Source organism: Mastigoproctus giganteus, chromosome 5 (genome assembly GCF_048544385.1).
Source record: "Mastigoproctus giganteus isolate SK-2022 chromosome 5, ASM4854438v1, whole genome shotgun sequence".
Lineage (NCBI taxonomy): Eukaryota > Metazoa > Arthropoda > Arachnida > Uropygi > Thelyphonidae > Mastigoproctus > Mastigoproctus giganteus.
In genome coordinates this window covers 153768403-153785709 of record NC_143579.1, presented here as the reverse complement: position 1 = coordinate 153785709, position 17307 = coordinate 153768403, and the positions used below count along the sequence as shown (strand labels likewise).

At 38.8% G+C, this 17307-nt stretch overlaps 1 protein-coding gene across 4 annotated transcripts in view; it reads left to right on the top strand.

The window, feature by feature from the left end:
* The window catches only part of Mst85C, a 231492-nt gene that overhangs the window by 70543 nt on the left and 143642 nt on the right, over positions 1 to 17307 (top strand). For all 4 annotated transcript variants that reach the window (XM_090373477.1, XM_090373476.1, XM_090373480.1 and 1 more), the window contains exon 3: positions 4571 to 4888. In XM_090373477.1, coding sequence (XP_090229603.1) covers positions 4571 to 4888 — 318 coding nt within the window. The remainder of the gene's footprint in view (positions 1 to 4570; positions 4889 to 17307) is intronic.

Sequence of the window (17307 nt, the reverse complement as noted above, 5' to 3'; positions counted from 1 at the left end):
AAATCCCAGTTCAGCACACTGTGATCACTTCCAACTAGTGGTTCCTTTATCTGCAGATTCTTGAAGCATGAAGAATCACTACTGATAATCAAATCAAGAGTATCCCTCTAGTTGCCTCCCGAACATGCTGATGTAGAAAACAATCATCCAATAAATCCACAAAAGCTTTGCTAGTGTGTGAGTGACCAACAAACAAATTTCAGTCAATATCTGGGAAATTAAAATCCCCTATTATAAGACTCTGATTTACTGGCCCACTCTATTTCCCTGTACAGTTTCTTATTATACTCATCAGAGTCATTAGGCCTATAGCACACTCCTACTGTCAATTTTGATCTCCCAATGCTTATGTCACACCAAACTGACTCAACACTGCACTGTCCAGCGATGTCAACTGGCTTCACTTCCTTGGATTTTATGTGTTTCTTAACTAATAACATTACCCCTCCTCCCTTCCTATCCTGTCTATCCTTTCTGTACACATTGTACTCCCCAAATTCCAGTTCTGCATACCTTATATCTGTGTGACACAACGTCTCTGATATCTCAACAATATCTGCCTTTGATGTTTTGAGCAATATCTTAAATACATTAAATTTATTTACCAAACTCCTAGCATTGGTGTACACGCAAGTATACATGCACCCGTTCCTATTCTTCACTACCCTAATACAACCCATGTGTTTACTTCTACCGCAATGACTCCCAGCAGTCTCTGAAATATCCTGCATCTTGTTTTCCAGGCTGCTGCTCATTCCAATAGAAGCAGTGCAAGAATCACTTTCACCTTTGCCAGTGGCTACTGTTAATCTATTGGTCCTTGTATATGGCATTAAGGGCAAATTTCTGCAATGGATAAAGGGATGGTTGAGTGGGAGATGGCAGAGTGTTGTAATAAATGGATACTGCTCTACATGGACTAATGTTATAAGTGGAGTTCTCCAGGGTTCGGTGCTGGGCCCATGGTTGTTTTGTGTATTTATCATGATATTGATGAAGGTATATCAGGCTTAATATCTAAGTTTGCAGATGGTAAAAGGTTGGCAGGGTTGTTAATGACAGTAAAGACAGTATGCTACTTAAACAGGATATAGAAAAGTTAGATTGATGGGCTGAGAAGTGGCAACTGAAGTTTAACATTGAAAAATGCAAAGTACTGCATATGGTTAGCAGTAACCCAAGAGAAATGTACCAACTGTGTCGTACTGCACTCATGGAGGTGGAAAATGTAAAGGATGTGGGGGTAATTGTGCAGTCAGATATGAAGTTCTCTGAGCAGTGTAGGCAGGCTGCCAGAGCAGGTGATTGAGTTTTGTCAATGGTATCTCGGAATTTTGCTAGCAGAGACAAGGAGGTGATTATCCCTTTGTATAAGGCAATGGTCAGGCCACACCTTGAGTACTCTATATAGGTCTGGAGGCCTCATTTTACGAAGGATGTAGAGTTGCTAGAACGAGTAGAGAAGGACAAAGAGACTGGTGAGGGGAACACAGGGTGCTCTTACCAAGAAAGGCTCAAGTTCTACAAGTTGCAGCATCTGAAGACTAGGCGCCTGCGAGGTGATCTGATTGAGGTGTATAAGACCTTAAATGGTTTGAGCATGCTCAATTCTGACGGGATACTTTCGCTTGCTCAGATTAAGAACATGAGGGGGGAATTGATACAAATTGAGGAAAGACAGTTGTAGAATAGATGTGTGGAAGTTTGCCTTTAGCTAGCGGATATTGATTGCTGGAACTGACTTCCATCTGTTGTTGTGGAAGTTGATAGCTGAAATAAATTTAAGCCTGAACTAGATAAACATTTGGAGTGACTGGATGGGTGAAATTGGAAGTTTTTTTTTTTTTTTTTTTGGGTGATGCTGTATAAGCTTGCTTTCTTGCATCATATGCCTCAATTAATGCTAATGTCTTTGTTATCATTCCCCTGGGCTCAGAAGACCGACTTTTGTGTCATCAGTGGTCTATTGCCCTTCTTGGTCAAGTTCGCTATCAAAATGGAGTCGGACGATGCCCTCTCCTTTCTGGATGTTCTAGCACGGCGTGTGGTCACATTTAAGATCCCTCGTTTACCGTGAACCAGCGTGTACTAGCCAATTCACCAACTACAAATTGGCACATGCCCACAACCAGCTTCTCAGTTCCATGTGTGCCCTATTTGCCTGTACCTGGACCCATTCCAGCTCCATAGACGAGAGGTGCAATGAATTTTCGAGAGTAAAAACAGATCTATCCTACAACTTATTATCCAAACTATTATATTTAGGCCACCCGAATAATTAAATTTATCTGCTGTGCGGTGTCTTATGTCTGTTAATTTCCTACACTGTGGCTACTCTGCCTGTGCCTTAAACAAATGTGTCTGCAGGCCCATGAGCTTGCTGCACATCCCAAGGCCTCCCACAACGATGGCATAATCTCGACTGCCTTCATCCCCTATTACCCTGGCATCAGACAATACTTCTCTAAAATTCTACGCATTTGCCAGATAAAATGCTTGCAGTTTCCCGGTAAAAAAAAACTGATACCCCTTCTTGAGAGTAAAAACAACTATCCCCTTCCTTGTTAGGAAGGGGGGGGTGTCGATATATCACATTGTCTGACATGACTGCGGTGCTTGCTACATCAGGGAATCTGGCAGAAGGCTCCAGGAGCAGATCTCAGAACACGAGAGGGCAATCCGGTCTGCTGATTCGGAGCACTCTGCAGTCTCAGAAAAACACAATCTTCACCCATGCCAGGACATCTAAATCATTGGCCGCTCGCAAAGTTACCATCAGCACATATGGCTCGAATCCCTCCACATATCCAGTGTGGAGAGATAATGTTTGTATTCAGCTGATGAAGAGTCCCCTAGACCCGAAAGCTACTGTTTTGCTTTGATTTATTTTTATTTAACTAGTCTAACTCAATTTTTAACTGTGTTTTTTATTAAATAGTACTATCTTGTTTGCAATTTTCTTTATTTCTTAATTCCATTCTTCCGGAGGTGAACAATTATTTTATACTTTATACGTGGATCCCAGAGTCAGAAGGCTCTTTAATAATAATAATATTATTATTATTATCTTCTTGCTATTAGCTAACATTGAGTTCTTATGAAACCAAAAAATGTTATTATTGCTTATTATTATCACGCAAAAGCAATATTGTAGAATCATGGTGTCTTATCAATGATATACAGGAATTTTTCTAGCAGGGATAGGGTGGTGATTATTCCCTTGTATAAGGCAATGGTCAGGCTGCACCTTGAGTACTGTATACAGGTTTGGAGGCCTCATTTCAAGAAGGATGTAGAGCTGCTGGAACGAGTACAGAGAAGGGCAACAAGGTTAGTGAATGGAACGAAGGGTTGCTCTTACGAAGAAAGGCTTAAGTTTTGCAAATTACAGTGTCTGGAGACTGGGCACCGGCGAGGTGATCTGATACAGGTGTACAAAGCCTTGAATGGTTTGAGCATGCTCAATGCTGATGGGATATTGCCTCTTGCTCAGAATAATCACCTGAGAGGGCATAAATTCAAATTGAGGAAAGACAGATGTAGGATAGATGTGCGGAAATTTGCCTTTAGCCAGCGGGTAGTTGGTTGGTGGAACAGACTGCCATCCCTTGTTGCGGAAGTTGATAGCCTAAATAAATTTAAGGCTCAGCTGGACAGGTATTTCGAACGAACGGAGGGGTGAAGTGGAAGGGTTTTTTTTTTTTTTTGTTTTTAGCTGATGCTGCATAAGCTTGCTTTCTTGCATCATATGCCTATGCTAATGCTAATATAGCTTATGTGTGATATAACATGTTTTATGATTTCTTTTTCCAGATGACATATTCATATTAAAATTTGAAATGCTATTAATAGTTGTTTTGGAATGGAGGGATGGCTCTCTATTCATGTGTTCTGATATTTGGTGGTGGGGAGAACGATTCCACCACCCCGATAATTCTATCCCCTACACACCTATCTACGTATAGGTGGTAGGGGATGTTTGCACATAGCTACATTCCTATACAAAGGAGGAAGTTATCACTGTACTTGCAAGTATTATAATTAGACTATAAGTAAGTGGGCACAATCAGTTATTTTAATTATACCAAACATTTAGATTATTTTGATAACACTGATATCATTCGATTCCGACAAATTTATTTGATTATATCGTTTCTGTGTTATTCTTGAACTTTTTCGATTACCAATCATTTGATTTTGTGCATTACTAATTATAAATGACAAATTATGAATACTTTTGAAATGCATAAGTCTCCAAGAAGTGACAGAATTCATTAGGTTGTGAATGCTGAATGTGAATTTTGCAAGAGAATGAATCTTCAAATTCAAATTGAAGATTTATAATCTATTCAAAATCATATTCAAATTGCAAATTCTAATCATATTCAAATTGCAAATTCTAATCATATTCAAATTGCAAATTCTAATCATATTGAAATTGCAATTTCATGTTTTCTGCAGTACTTTGCAATTTATAAATTATATTATACATCTTTTCTAATTAAAATGTGTATTAGACTTTTCCATGTGTTTGTTTATTTTTGTACACATGTTCATAATTCTTTTTCAGTTGTTTTCCCACAACAACTGTGTCATGGACTAGTTCATCACCTACTCCATATACTTCTCATATGCCTTTTACTTCGGCTTCTTCCATGATTAACATGTCATCAGCATTTTCCTGGGCACATACTGTTCCTACATTTATGCCTTGGGTTGCCAAATCTGATTGTGAATCCAGAGATGCCATAATGAGGTTTACTGCGCCCTTACCACCAGATCCTTGCACTTCTCAGACAGCTACCAGTTGGGAACTGTTACATAACCTTGGTGCAAACAGGAATAATATTAATCAACATTTAAAGAGGAGAAATGATGGATCTGAAGAGTAAGTAATTCTTTGTGAGTATTCTTATCTGCAAAGACTTATTCTTATATTTTCTTTTTATAAATGTTATAGACAATTTTGATCATTACAAGAAAATTTTTATGTTGTGTTTCCTGGTGCTCAAGGCCTTTTTGTAATATTTGTGTGGACTTTTGTAGCCATCAACTCAGGATTTACGATGCAGAATCAGCCTTTTTTGACTCGATTTGACCCCCTTCCTCCCTTGCATATTGCCATTATGCCAAAAACAGAAATGTTGTGGCTCAGGCATGATACCATTTCTCAATCTAGGAAGCAATAAAGAATTCTTTCCCAAAATTTGTTTATTGTGTTTTGATTTATAAAATATTTTTTCAAAAATTATTTTAAAACTGGATTTCTTAACTTTTCTTAATTTTGTCTTGTCTTGTTGGCTTTCACTCATGATGCAGCTAGATCAGGAGTTGGATATCTGTTCTAAGCCCCATGTTCAAAAAGAACATGATACACTTCACTGAAAATTGATGCTCTTGCTATAAATTTTAAGGTGGAGGAGGTAAATTAAACTTAGGAAACATTTGGATCATGAAATAAATACACAAAATTAATTAATGCTGTGAATAGGGCTATAGGGGGTATGGAATAAATACATGAAATAAATATAGGAATATTTATTTCATGCATTTCATGAATATTTATTGCGTACAGGAATCATGAAATTAATACAGAAAATTAATTAATGCTGTTAATAGGGCTAAAAGGGTGGCTAGGTTCATAGGAGCAAAATAGCAATTTGCGTTACCTGAACCATTTATTAGCATTAATTAATTTGATGTATTTATTTCATGATTCAGAAGTTTCCTGAGTTTAATTTAATAATGATATAACGGTGTTTTCATTATGTATAATAAATTATTAAACAAAAGCTTACCAAGCAGCTCTTAAAAATTTTTAAAACTTGTGCCAATGATGTTTTAATATCAGGTACAAATAACTAAAAAAAAATGTGAACTCTGTATGAAAACTTAATAATGAGATTATCAATAGGGATAAAAGTAGTGCTTAAAAGATTGGCTCAAGTTACTCAGGATGGGGATCAGTAGTTAGAATGGGAGCAATGGCAATGCTATACAGGGTGTCTTAAAAATACACGGCATAACTTCAGGAATGAGTTGCTCATATGTAGACAATAAAAATATTTTATATCAATGTAGTTCCAGAAATGCTTGGTTTCCGAGTTTTGAAGGTCTGTCTATGACACAACTGTTCACATCACCTTATAGTAATTGTTCAAAATGTCCGCCTTCTGCCTGAATACAGGCCTCACATCATGTCTCATGGACTCACGAAGATGAAGCCAAATTCCTGGCATGTTTTGTACTGTCGCACAACCTGCCACAATTCGATTGTGGAGAGTTTCCACATCAGCTACCGGAGTAAAATACACCAATGACTATAATTGGCTCCACAAGAAGAAATCTAATGGATTTAAATCAGTGAGTATGGAGGCCAGGCAGTTGGTACACCCTCTACTTCAGGAGTCGTAGATCTTGGTCGTCCTCTGTCGGCAGCACGAGGTGTAAAGGTCCCATGTTCATAAAGGCGGAGATGGATACCTTCAGACATTTTCCTGTCTGGATGTTTGTGGTACAAACGACGAGCCTCCGGAGCATTACTTGCTCCTGATTTGAGTACATGGTCGGAATGAAAAACTACCAGATTCTGTCAGTACCTTGTGATGAAGGAAATCACCTGCAGGAGATAAGACATTCCGGTTAATAACTTGGGAACCAAGCATTTCCGAAACTATGTTGATATAAAATATTTTTCTTGTTTACATAAGTTTTGCCGTGTATTTTTGAGACACCCTGTATATGTTGCTAGGAATTGATACTTTTTTCTGATACACTTTAATGACACATTAATTTACTAGATGGTAGATGACTCTCATCAACTGGTGCAATACCACCACTTTGCTTATTGGAGGCTTGAAATGGTGGAACCCATGTTTAGTCTCCAGAGCTAAGTTCTGGTTAACCCTTCCCCACCTCTTCCATCATGCAGTATGACTGATTCCAAAAGTCATCAGTTATGATGGACATCATGGCAAGATCCAATCTTCCTTACATTTTGAGGGTACAGCTCTAAAACAGTGATCGCAGGCCGGCCACTAATTACTACAGTGGACCAAACCTATTGGTAACTCTTTAGGAGGCTTCCAGATCAGCTATTGTATAATCTTGATACCTCTACTCTGCCACACTGACTGGAGGAAGTCCGAGGAGTATGTATGCAGCGGGCATTGTCGAGGCCACATTATGTCAAGGATCTGGGTATATTCTTACCATGTGTATGCCCTATCCAAAAATTTCATTACTTCATACAGCATGTCTCCCCCACGTTTTCTTACTATTGAATACACCATGAATTGTCAAACTAATAGAGTAAGCTTATCTGCGAAAAGATCTAAACCTCCCAAACACTTTCTAGTTCATTTCACAAATATACATGGTCTCAGTTCTAATCTCAACGATGTCCATTTCCACTTGTAGTCTGCCAAACCCCATGTACTTTTTCTGACAGAATCTCAGTTATCGGTTGATTCAATTACTACTCAACTCAATTTCTCAAATTATTTGCTGTATGATTCCTTTCGCTTCAAAGGTGGTACTTATGCATATGTCTGTTCTGATATTTCCTGTCAGAGACTTGGTAATTTGGAATCTCCTCTTTTTGATCTTCTCAGGCTTAAAATCTCTCTACTTCATTGTGTCAAATCAATCTGTAGTCTCTACCGTTCTCCCAACTTCACTAATAACTTGGAGATCTTCAATTTCCTCTCTTTGCAATTTGACTTTCTCCAGTCCAACTTTCCTAACAGTAAGGTAATTTTCCAGCCGGCTTCTGTTTTTTAGTCATACCGCCCAGCTGGTCGAGATGCTGAGGCTTTTGCAATTACTAATGACTTTGCACAGATTGTTCATTTACCTACAAGAATACAGGACAATCCTAACCATACAGCCAACCCCCTTGATCTTTTTCTCACAAACAAACAACACTTCTAAGTACACTGTTGAAGTGAGTGGTCTTTTAGGCACCTCAACAAGAAGTTGCTCTTTTCCCCACTGAAATCACAACTTGGTGATTGTCTATTCTCCAGTGGAGCCTTTATCTCGTGGCTGTTCACAACCTCGTGTTGTTTGGTATTACAAGAATGCAAAATGGGATGACCTGTGAAATTTCATTTCTTCTTTTCCTTGGTCATACTACTGTTTCAAAACTTCTGATGTCAATGTTTGCTCAGATGAAATTATTCTTGTAGGAATGGAATCCTTTATCCCACACTCCACTTCAAAATTTCGTCCTTTATCTAAACCTTGGATTTCCAATAAATGTGCTTAGTCCGTTCAGGAGAAGAATGTTGCATATTGTAATTGGCTTGTTTCCAATTCTTCAGTTTCATTTTCTACCACCAAAGCTCGCAACAATTGTTAAGCAGCTATTAATCAGTCCAAAGTAGATTTAGAACAGGCTAAGAGTAGAAAACTTGCATTCTTGCCCTAACTTGCATTCTTGCCCTAATGCTAACCGAGCATTCTTGTCTCTTGCCAAAACTATTAGCCGCAACTTTTGCCCATCTCTGCTCCCACCTCTGTCAACACCAGATGATTCTTTTGTCACTTTGGGACAAGGACAAAGCTGACCTGCTAGCATCCTCTTTTTCTTCCAACTCATGTATTAAAGATCTTGGTAAAACACCTCCCACCATTCCCAACATGCTCATTTCATTGCTTCCTGTGGTCTTCCGTCAAAAGGATATCAGAAGGATTTTGATGAATCTTGATGCTAAGAAAGCCCCAGGTCCTGATGGTATTTCTCCATTTGTTCTCAAAACCTGTGCTCCTGAACTTACTCCTGTTCTTTGCCGCCTTCTTTTCACTTTCTTATTCCAAAGGTGTTTTTCATTCTGCTTGGAAATTTGCTTATGTCCAGCAGTTTCCTTAAAAAGGGTGACAAATCCCTCCCATCCAATTATCGTCCCAATGCAATGACTTCTACTCTTTCTAAAGTAATGGAGAAATCAATTAACTACCAACTCTTAAACTACCTAGAAACCTTCCGTCTGATCAACGATTGCCAGTATGGATTCTGTCAATGTCGACCTGCTGGCGATATTCTGGCTTATGTTACCCATTTATGAGCAAATTCAATGGAAAAGTTTGGTGAAACACAAGAAGTTGCTCTTGACATCTCAAAGACTTTCAATCGTGTTTGGCATAAAGATCTTCTAAACAAGCTTCCATCTTATGGTTTGCCATCTGTTTTTTGTTATTGGTTATCCAGTTTTCTTGATCACTCACTGAGAGTGATGGTAGATGGCTCTTTGTCTTCTAACTTCTAAACTAATGCTGGTGTCCCCCAAGGTTCAGTTCTTTCCCCCACTCTTTTCCTCTTGTATATTAATGACCTTCCATTGATCGGAAATCCTATCCATAGTTTTGTCGATGAAAGCACAATGCATTCCACCTTCCATTTTGAGAAACCTTGCCCTGCTCAATCAGCTTCAACTTCTTGAATATCTGCTACCAATTCCTTAAATGCCAATCTGCAGGTAATTCTCCAGGGTCAAAGACAACTTAGTTGATTTCAATATTTCTAAAACTCAATCTTGTCTTATATCTCGCAAAAAAGGATTCTTCTGCTCCTATGCTTATCTTTGGTGACTGTCCAATTTTTAGGCAAGTTGATATATATCTTTTGATTACTTACAATTACCATGATCTAATCTCTCTTGGCACAAGCACATTATAAATATTGCTTTTTCTGCATCTAAAAAACTTGGTTTCTCTTTCGCTCTTGGCGTTACTTTTCTTCGAAACAGCTGTTCACTCTATAAATTGCAAATCTGCCCTACCATGGAATATTAGCATTAGCATTAGCAAAGGCACATGATGCAAGAAAGCAAGCTTATATAGCATCAGCCAAAAAAAAAAAAAAAAAAAAAAACGCCTTATTTTACCCATCCACTCGCCCCAAATGTTTGTCAAGTTCTGCCTTGAATCTATTTTAGCTATCAACTTCCACAACAACAGATGGAAGTTTGTTCCACCAATCAACCACCCGCTGGCTAAAGGCAAACTTCTGCACATCTATCCTACAACCGTCTTTCCTCAATTTGAATTTATGCTCTCTCAGGCGATTATTCTGAGCAAGAGGAAGAATCCCATCCGCATTGAGCATACTCAAACCATTCAAGGTTTGAGTATACACCTCAATCAGATCACCTCGCAGGTGCCTAGTCTCCAGACACTGTAATTTGCAAAACTTAAGCTCTTTCTTCGTAAGAGCAACCCTTTGTTCCCTTCACTAATCTTGTTTCAGCAGATCTACATTCTTCTTAAAATGAGGCCTCCAGAACTGTATACAGTACTCAAGATGTAGCCTGACCATTGCCTTATAGAAGGGAATAATCACATCCTTATCCCTGCTAGAAAAATACCTGTATATCATTGACAAGACACCATGAGCTACTCTTGCAGAGCGTCTTCACTGCTCAGAAAACTTCGTATCTGCCTGCACAATTACCTCCAGGTCCTTTTCATTCTCTACCACTGTCAGTGTGGTACCACAGACTTGATACTTTATTCTGGGATTACTGCTTCCCATATGTAGTACTTTACATTTGTTAATGTTAAACTTCATTTTCCACCTCTCAGCCCATCCACTCAACTTTTCTAAATCCTTTTGCAGCAGTGTACTGTCATTAGTGTCATTAACAACCCTGCCAACCTTCGTATCGTCTGCAAAATTGAACATTAAGTCTGATATACCATCATCAGTATCGTTTATAAATACAGAAAACAAAATGGACCCAACACTGAACCCTGAGGGACTCCACTAATGACATTAGTCCACGAAGAGCAGTGTCCATTGATTACCACTCTCTGTTTTCTCCCACTGAACCATCCCTTTATCCATAGCAGCAATTTGCCTCTAGTGCCACACTGCTCTAATTTGTGCAGCAGTCTTCCATGTGCAACAGTATCAAAGGGTTTCTAAGATCCAAACATATGATATCAAAGTTATTCTTTGCATCCAGTTCCTTTGAGACTACAGCATAGTATCCAATCAAATTAGTCACAGGACTTCCCCTTAACAAACCCATGCTCTGTCCGAGGTATAACTAAAGTCTCGTCTACATGATCCTGCAATGCTTCTTTAACCAGTGCCTCCATTAATTTCCCTGGAACAGAAGTTAAACTAACAGGTCTCTTGATATTTAAGGAGTCCTACTAACAGGTCTGTAATTACCTGTGTCTTCCTTTGATCCTCCTTTGTGGATTGGTGTCACATTTGCACATCTCCAGACCATGGGTACCTCCACTGAGTCCAGGGAAGCTCTCATAATTATGGCTAAGGGTTTGCTTACTTCCTTTGCTGCCTCCTTTAATATAACTGGATAGATTGGTAGATGACTTTCATCAACCGGTGAAATACCACTACTTTGCTTATTGGAGGCTTGAAGTGGTGAAACCCATGTTTAGTCTCTAGAGGAAAGTTTCCGGCATATCCCCCCCCCCATACTTCTCCTTCAACCCATGCACGGTACTAAGTACTATAGGTTTTGATACCTTTCGTGTTTGGGGGTTTTCATAAAAAAAAAAAAAAGATTCCATCCACCCCAGGTGTCTTTCTTGTGTTTATCTTCAACAATTTCTCCTTCACTTTACTCTCAGTTATTAAAAGATTATCTAGCTTACTGCCAGAGTTGTATACGCTTCTGGCATTCCCCTCCCTGAATAACTCCTCATGTGTGAATGTTGATGCAAAATGTTCATTTAGTTTGTTAGCTACCTGAGTAGGATCATCAACAGTTGAACCAAGTGGTATTGATATCAAGTGGACCAATCTAATTTATCCCCTTCCTTCTAGAGTTTACATAAGTAAAGAACTCTTTGCTGTTTTTCTTTGCATCCTTTGCCAAAGATTTCTCATAATCTGCCTTCGCCTGCTTAACCTCCTTTGTAACTTGGTTACAGACCAGCTTATATCTATCATAGGCTTCTGTGTCACATGTTAATTCATATGTATTCCATGCATTTTTCTTCTCTGTCACATGTCTAATTACTTCATCTGACATCCATTTAGGCCTAAATCTTGAACAATATTTCTTTGTTGGTATGAAAAACCTAGTAGCTTCCAAGATTAATTCTTTGAATGCTTCCCATTTTGAATTTGCTGTTGGTAACATCATCAGTTTGTCCCACTGTATAGAATTTAAATACTGTCTCAGTCCATCGTAGTCGACTTTACGAAAGCAAAAACTCTTCCATTTACCCCTGATGGTAGTTACCTCTCTGAGTCAATCCCACTTCAGCATACTGTGATCACTGCTGCCTACTGGTTCCTTTATCTGCAGATTCTTGAAGCATGAAGAATCACTACTGATAATCAGATCAAGAGTACTACTCCCTCTAGTTGCCTCCTGAAAATGCTGCTGTAGAAAACAATCATCCAGTAAATCCACAAAAGCCTTGCTAGTGTGTGAGTGACAAACCCACATATTCCAGTCAAATCCTGGAAATTAAAATCACCCCTTTATAAGATACTCTAATTTACTGACCCACTCTATTTCTGTGCAGAATTGCTCATTATACTAATCAGATTCATTAGGCTTATAACACACCTACTCTCATTTTTCCTTTCCCAGTGCTTATGTCACACCAAACAGACTCAACATTGCATCCACCCACATCAATTGGATGCAATTCCTTAGATTTTGTGTTTCTTAACTAACAGCATAACCCCTCCTCCCTTCCTGTCCTGTCCTGTCTATCCTTTCTGTACACATTGTACTCCCCAAATTCCAGTTCTGCACTGCTTATGTCTGTTTGACACTGTGTGTCTGATATCCCACAATATCTGCCTTTGATGTCTTGACTAGCACTTCGAGCTCATCGAATTTATTAACTTTGCTCCTAGCATTGGTGTACATGCAAGTATACATGCACCTGTTTTTACTCTTTGTTACCCTAACACAGCCCATGTATTTACTTGTTCCACTATGACTCCCAGCAGTCCTGAAAATTCCCATTGCCTTGCTTTCGAGGCTGCTGCTCAATTGCATTTCAATAGAAGTAGTGCAAGAATCACTTTTACCTCTGCCAGCGTCGTTAATCTATTAGTCCGTGTATCACCCCAAGCTAGCAGTTTTCCGACCCGCCTAACTCTGTCTCGATAGCATCAGCAAATATTCTTGCGCCCTTTCTATTTAAGTATATCGTATCCCTGTAGAAGCAGTCTGTCCTGTAAACAAGCACAGACCAGGCTGAAAAAAATTCTACCTCTTGAGCCTTGCGCATTCTCTCCAGGGCTGAATCGATCGACAAGGCTCTCATCATATACTCCCTCCTATCATGTCTCGGCAGAATTGCAGACACTTTCAAATTGAACCCTAACTCGCAGCTTTTTTTCAGCATTGTCTTGTACTTGTTAAGTAATTCTGCTGGTCTCCTACTCTTAATATCATTAGTGCCAACGTGTACAACAATGTCACCCTTTGTGCCCTTAAAGGATGATATCTGACCTACGTCATCAACCTTTGCCCCTGGGAGACATACCCTGGTCCTGTCCCATCTGTCCTTTTTGCACAATATGTTCCCTGTTTCCCTGACAATAGAGTCACCTAATACAACTAGTTCCTTTGGGACCAGTACGTTGTGCCTTGGAGGTTAGTATTAGTATTAGTAATGGCCGCATGGTGCAAGAAAGCCTATGGCTTATGCTGCACCAGCCAAAAAAAAAAAAAAAAAATCCGAATAAAACAATGATTTAAAAAAAAAAAAAAAATTAATAAAAGAATAGGAAATTAAACCTATCATCCTATGCGTTTCCCTCATACCCTGATACCGAAGATACTATCCAGATGACCTTTGAATTTCCCAAAAGTGTCAGCCTCTACCACCCATGTAGGCAACTTATTCCAGTAATTTATAACCCGTTGACTAAAATTAAATTCCTGCAGTCCAATATAAACATCCCCCCCTCCCCCGTAACTTGAATTTATGTCCCTTAGTTCTGGCGTCATTTATAATCTTGAAAATTTCGTCCTCATTCATTTTACTGATGCCTCTCAGAGCCTTAAACACCTCAATCAAATCTCCTTTAAGGTGACTAGTTTCCAAACTCTGCAACCCACATATTCGAAGTCTTTCTTCATAAGGATGCCCTTTTGCCGATCTCACCAGGCAAATTACCCGTCTTTGCACCCTTTCAAGAAGCTCAATGTCTTTCTTTAGGTGCGGTCTCCATACTTGAACACAGTATTCCAAGTGTGGTCTAACAAAAGCCTTATATAATGGGATTATCACGTCCCTAAAGTTCGATAGATCATCGATAGGACATCATGGGCCTTCCTTGCCACCTGTTTACAATGCTCAGAGAATTTCATGTCTGACCATATCGTAACACCCAAGTTCCTTTCTTCCAGTACTGGGTTTAGTTGAACTACACCAAGTGAATAATTTATATTGAGATTACTGTTTCCCAGATATAATACCTTACTTTGTTGGATTAAAGCATAGCTGCCATTTTTCTGACCATTCCTGAAGTCTATCTAGGTCTCTCTGAAGAAGCTTAGCTTGACAGTGATCATTAACTACTCTACCAATTTTAACATCATCTGCAAATTTAGACATCACGCCCTCTATCCTTTCATTGGTGTCGTTTATGAAAATTAAAAACAACAGTGGTCCTAATACTGATTCTTGGGGAACCTCACTTCTTCCATCAACCCAATCTGAGGAATAGCCATTTATCACAACTCTCTGCCTTCTGCCCTGAAGCCATCCAGCTATCCATCTAAGAAATTTTCCAGTGATTCCAACTGTTCCAGCTTATAAAGCAACCGCTGATGTGGGACTGAGTCAAAAGCTTTGCCAAAATCTAAATAAACAATGTCGAAATTATTTCCTAAATCCACTTGTGAGTGACCCTTTCAAAATAGTGAACCAGATTTGTTAAACATGATTTTCCCTTTACAAAACCATGCTGAGTATACTTGAGAATTTCAATTCGATCCAAATGATCCTGAATTCCACCCTTGATCATTGCCTCCATGATTTTCCCTACCACTGAAGTCGTGATCACTGAGGTCAGACTGACAGGTCTATAATTTCCCACTTCACTCTTAGAGCCACCCTTATGTATGGGAGATACGTTGTCACTTTTCCAATCCAATGGAATCTCCTCAGAGTCTAGTGATGCTCGCATAATTAGCCTCAGTGGTTCAGTGCACTCACTTTCCGCTTCCCTTAAGATTATAGGGTACATTACATCAACTCCAGGAGCCTTACTGGCCTGTAGGCTCGAAAGTTTTTTCATTAAATAATCTTGCGAAATTTCATTATCATTAATTGCATATTTTTCAACTTTGCTCCCACAATTTCACATTGCCACAAAAGGTTTTTCATTTGTAAATATCGATGCAAAATAACTTGAATTCATCTGCAATGTCAGCTGGTGTATTTAATACTATCCCCTTTCCCTTATGTAAAGGTCCGATCTGGTTTGTCCTTCTCTTCTTGGCATTTATATATATGAAGAATTCCTTATCCCTCTTCTTTTGCTCTGTTTGCTAGTGATTTTAAACTGCTTTTGCCTGTCGAACCTTTTTTGTGGCTCTATTACAGATCATCTTGCAGCTGTTATAGGCTTCAGTACTTTTTATTGCTCTGTAACCTTTCCATGCCACCTTTTTCTGCTCAAGTAATGTGGCAACTTCACTATTCATCCAACTTGGAACCCTCCTCGTGGAGTATTTTTTTTAATGGTAAATACGCATTCAAGGCAGCTGTGATTAATGTTTTAAAAGCATACCACAGTTTAATGTATTCGTTCTCTGTGCGATATCTACCCAGTTAATAGAGGCCATGTAGTACCTTAAGGCATCGTAATTTCCTTTTTTGAAATTAAAACCCATTCCTTTGCCTTTTACTATTGCTACCTCTCTCATCATCATCCACCATAGAACTCCGTGATCACTTCCTGCTACTGGTTCCTCTACTGTCAGCCCTGTTATGTCATCTGATTCATGGGTGATGATGAGGTCTAGGATATTCTTTTCTCTAGTACTTTCCCTGACATGTTGATACAAACAACAGTCATCTAGTTGATTTAAAAATTTTGTTCCCATGTTGAGTTTCCTTCCCATTTAATCCAATCAATTAGAGGCAAATTGAAATCACCCCTAATAAGACATTGACGCTTACTCGCCCATTCCATTTGCATGTAGAGGCTTTCATCATAATTTTCACAATCACCTGGTCTGTAGATTACTCCTACTCAAATTATAACTTTGTTTCCAACTATCTCACACCCAGATTCACATGTGAAATGTCTGAATCCGGGAATGCTATCATCGCACTCAGGTTGCTTCTGATAAGAAGTATTATCCCACCACCCCTTCTATCTACCCTATCCTTCCTAAATACATTATACAGGCCGTACTGAAACTCATCATCCCCAATTTCTAGGTGGCACCACGTCTCCGTAAGTCGTATTATGTCTGCGTTACTTGTTTTAACCAGCAGTTCGAATTCGCTCATTTTATTGACGACACTTCTAACATTACTATATAAACAATTAAGACTTGCTGTTCTTGTATATTTAACAACCCTAACACAACCCTCTATTTGCTGGAGCTGTAAAAACTTCGCCTGTTCACATGTACTCTCTCACCCACTTATTGTTCCTTCATCTGGGGTGGTATCTCCAAAACGTCTCTCAGGCTTCTAGATTCCATTCAGATGAGGGCAGTTAAGTTAATTAATGACTCATCTTTAACAGGGTCTCTCAACTTTCTGTCTCATAGACATACTGTTTCTGCTGCATGCCTTTTCTACTGATACTTCCATGGGCACTCTCCTTGTGAATTGGCTCTTTCTTTCAAAACAGTCCGAACATGTGCCGCCACCAGCCAACATCCATTTACTGTCCAACTTCAAACTCACAGAACCAACTTTTCATCTTCCTTGTTTATTAATTCAACTGCCATTTTCTGGAACAACCTTCCTTCATATATATTTCCTGAAAATTACAGTCTACAGAAGTTCAAGTCTAATGTCAGCAAGCGTCTTCTCTCGTCTTCTCAACCTCTAACCCAAGTACGGTGCTAATTACTATGAGTTCTAATACCTCTCGTATTTGTGGTTTTCATTAAAAAAAAAAAAAAATATATATATATATATATATATATATATATATATATATATATATTGGTCATGTCAGGTTTAATATATAGAGAATAATCTATGTTAATAACTTACAATAAATTTTTAAAATTTTATTGGGGGAAAAAAGTTAAAAGATAGAATTTAATGAAGCCTGCTTTACATTCTGATGTAATTAAATGTGCGTTTTTAATATAGCACATGAGTAAT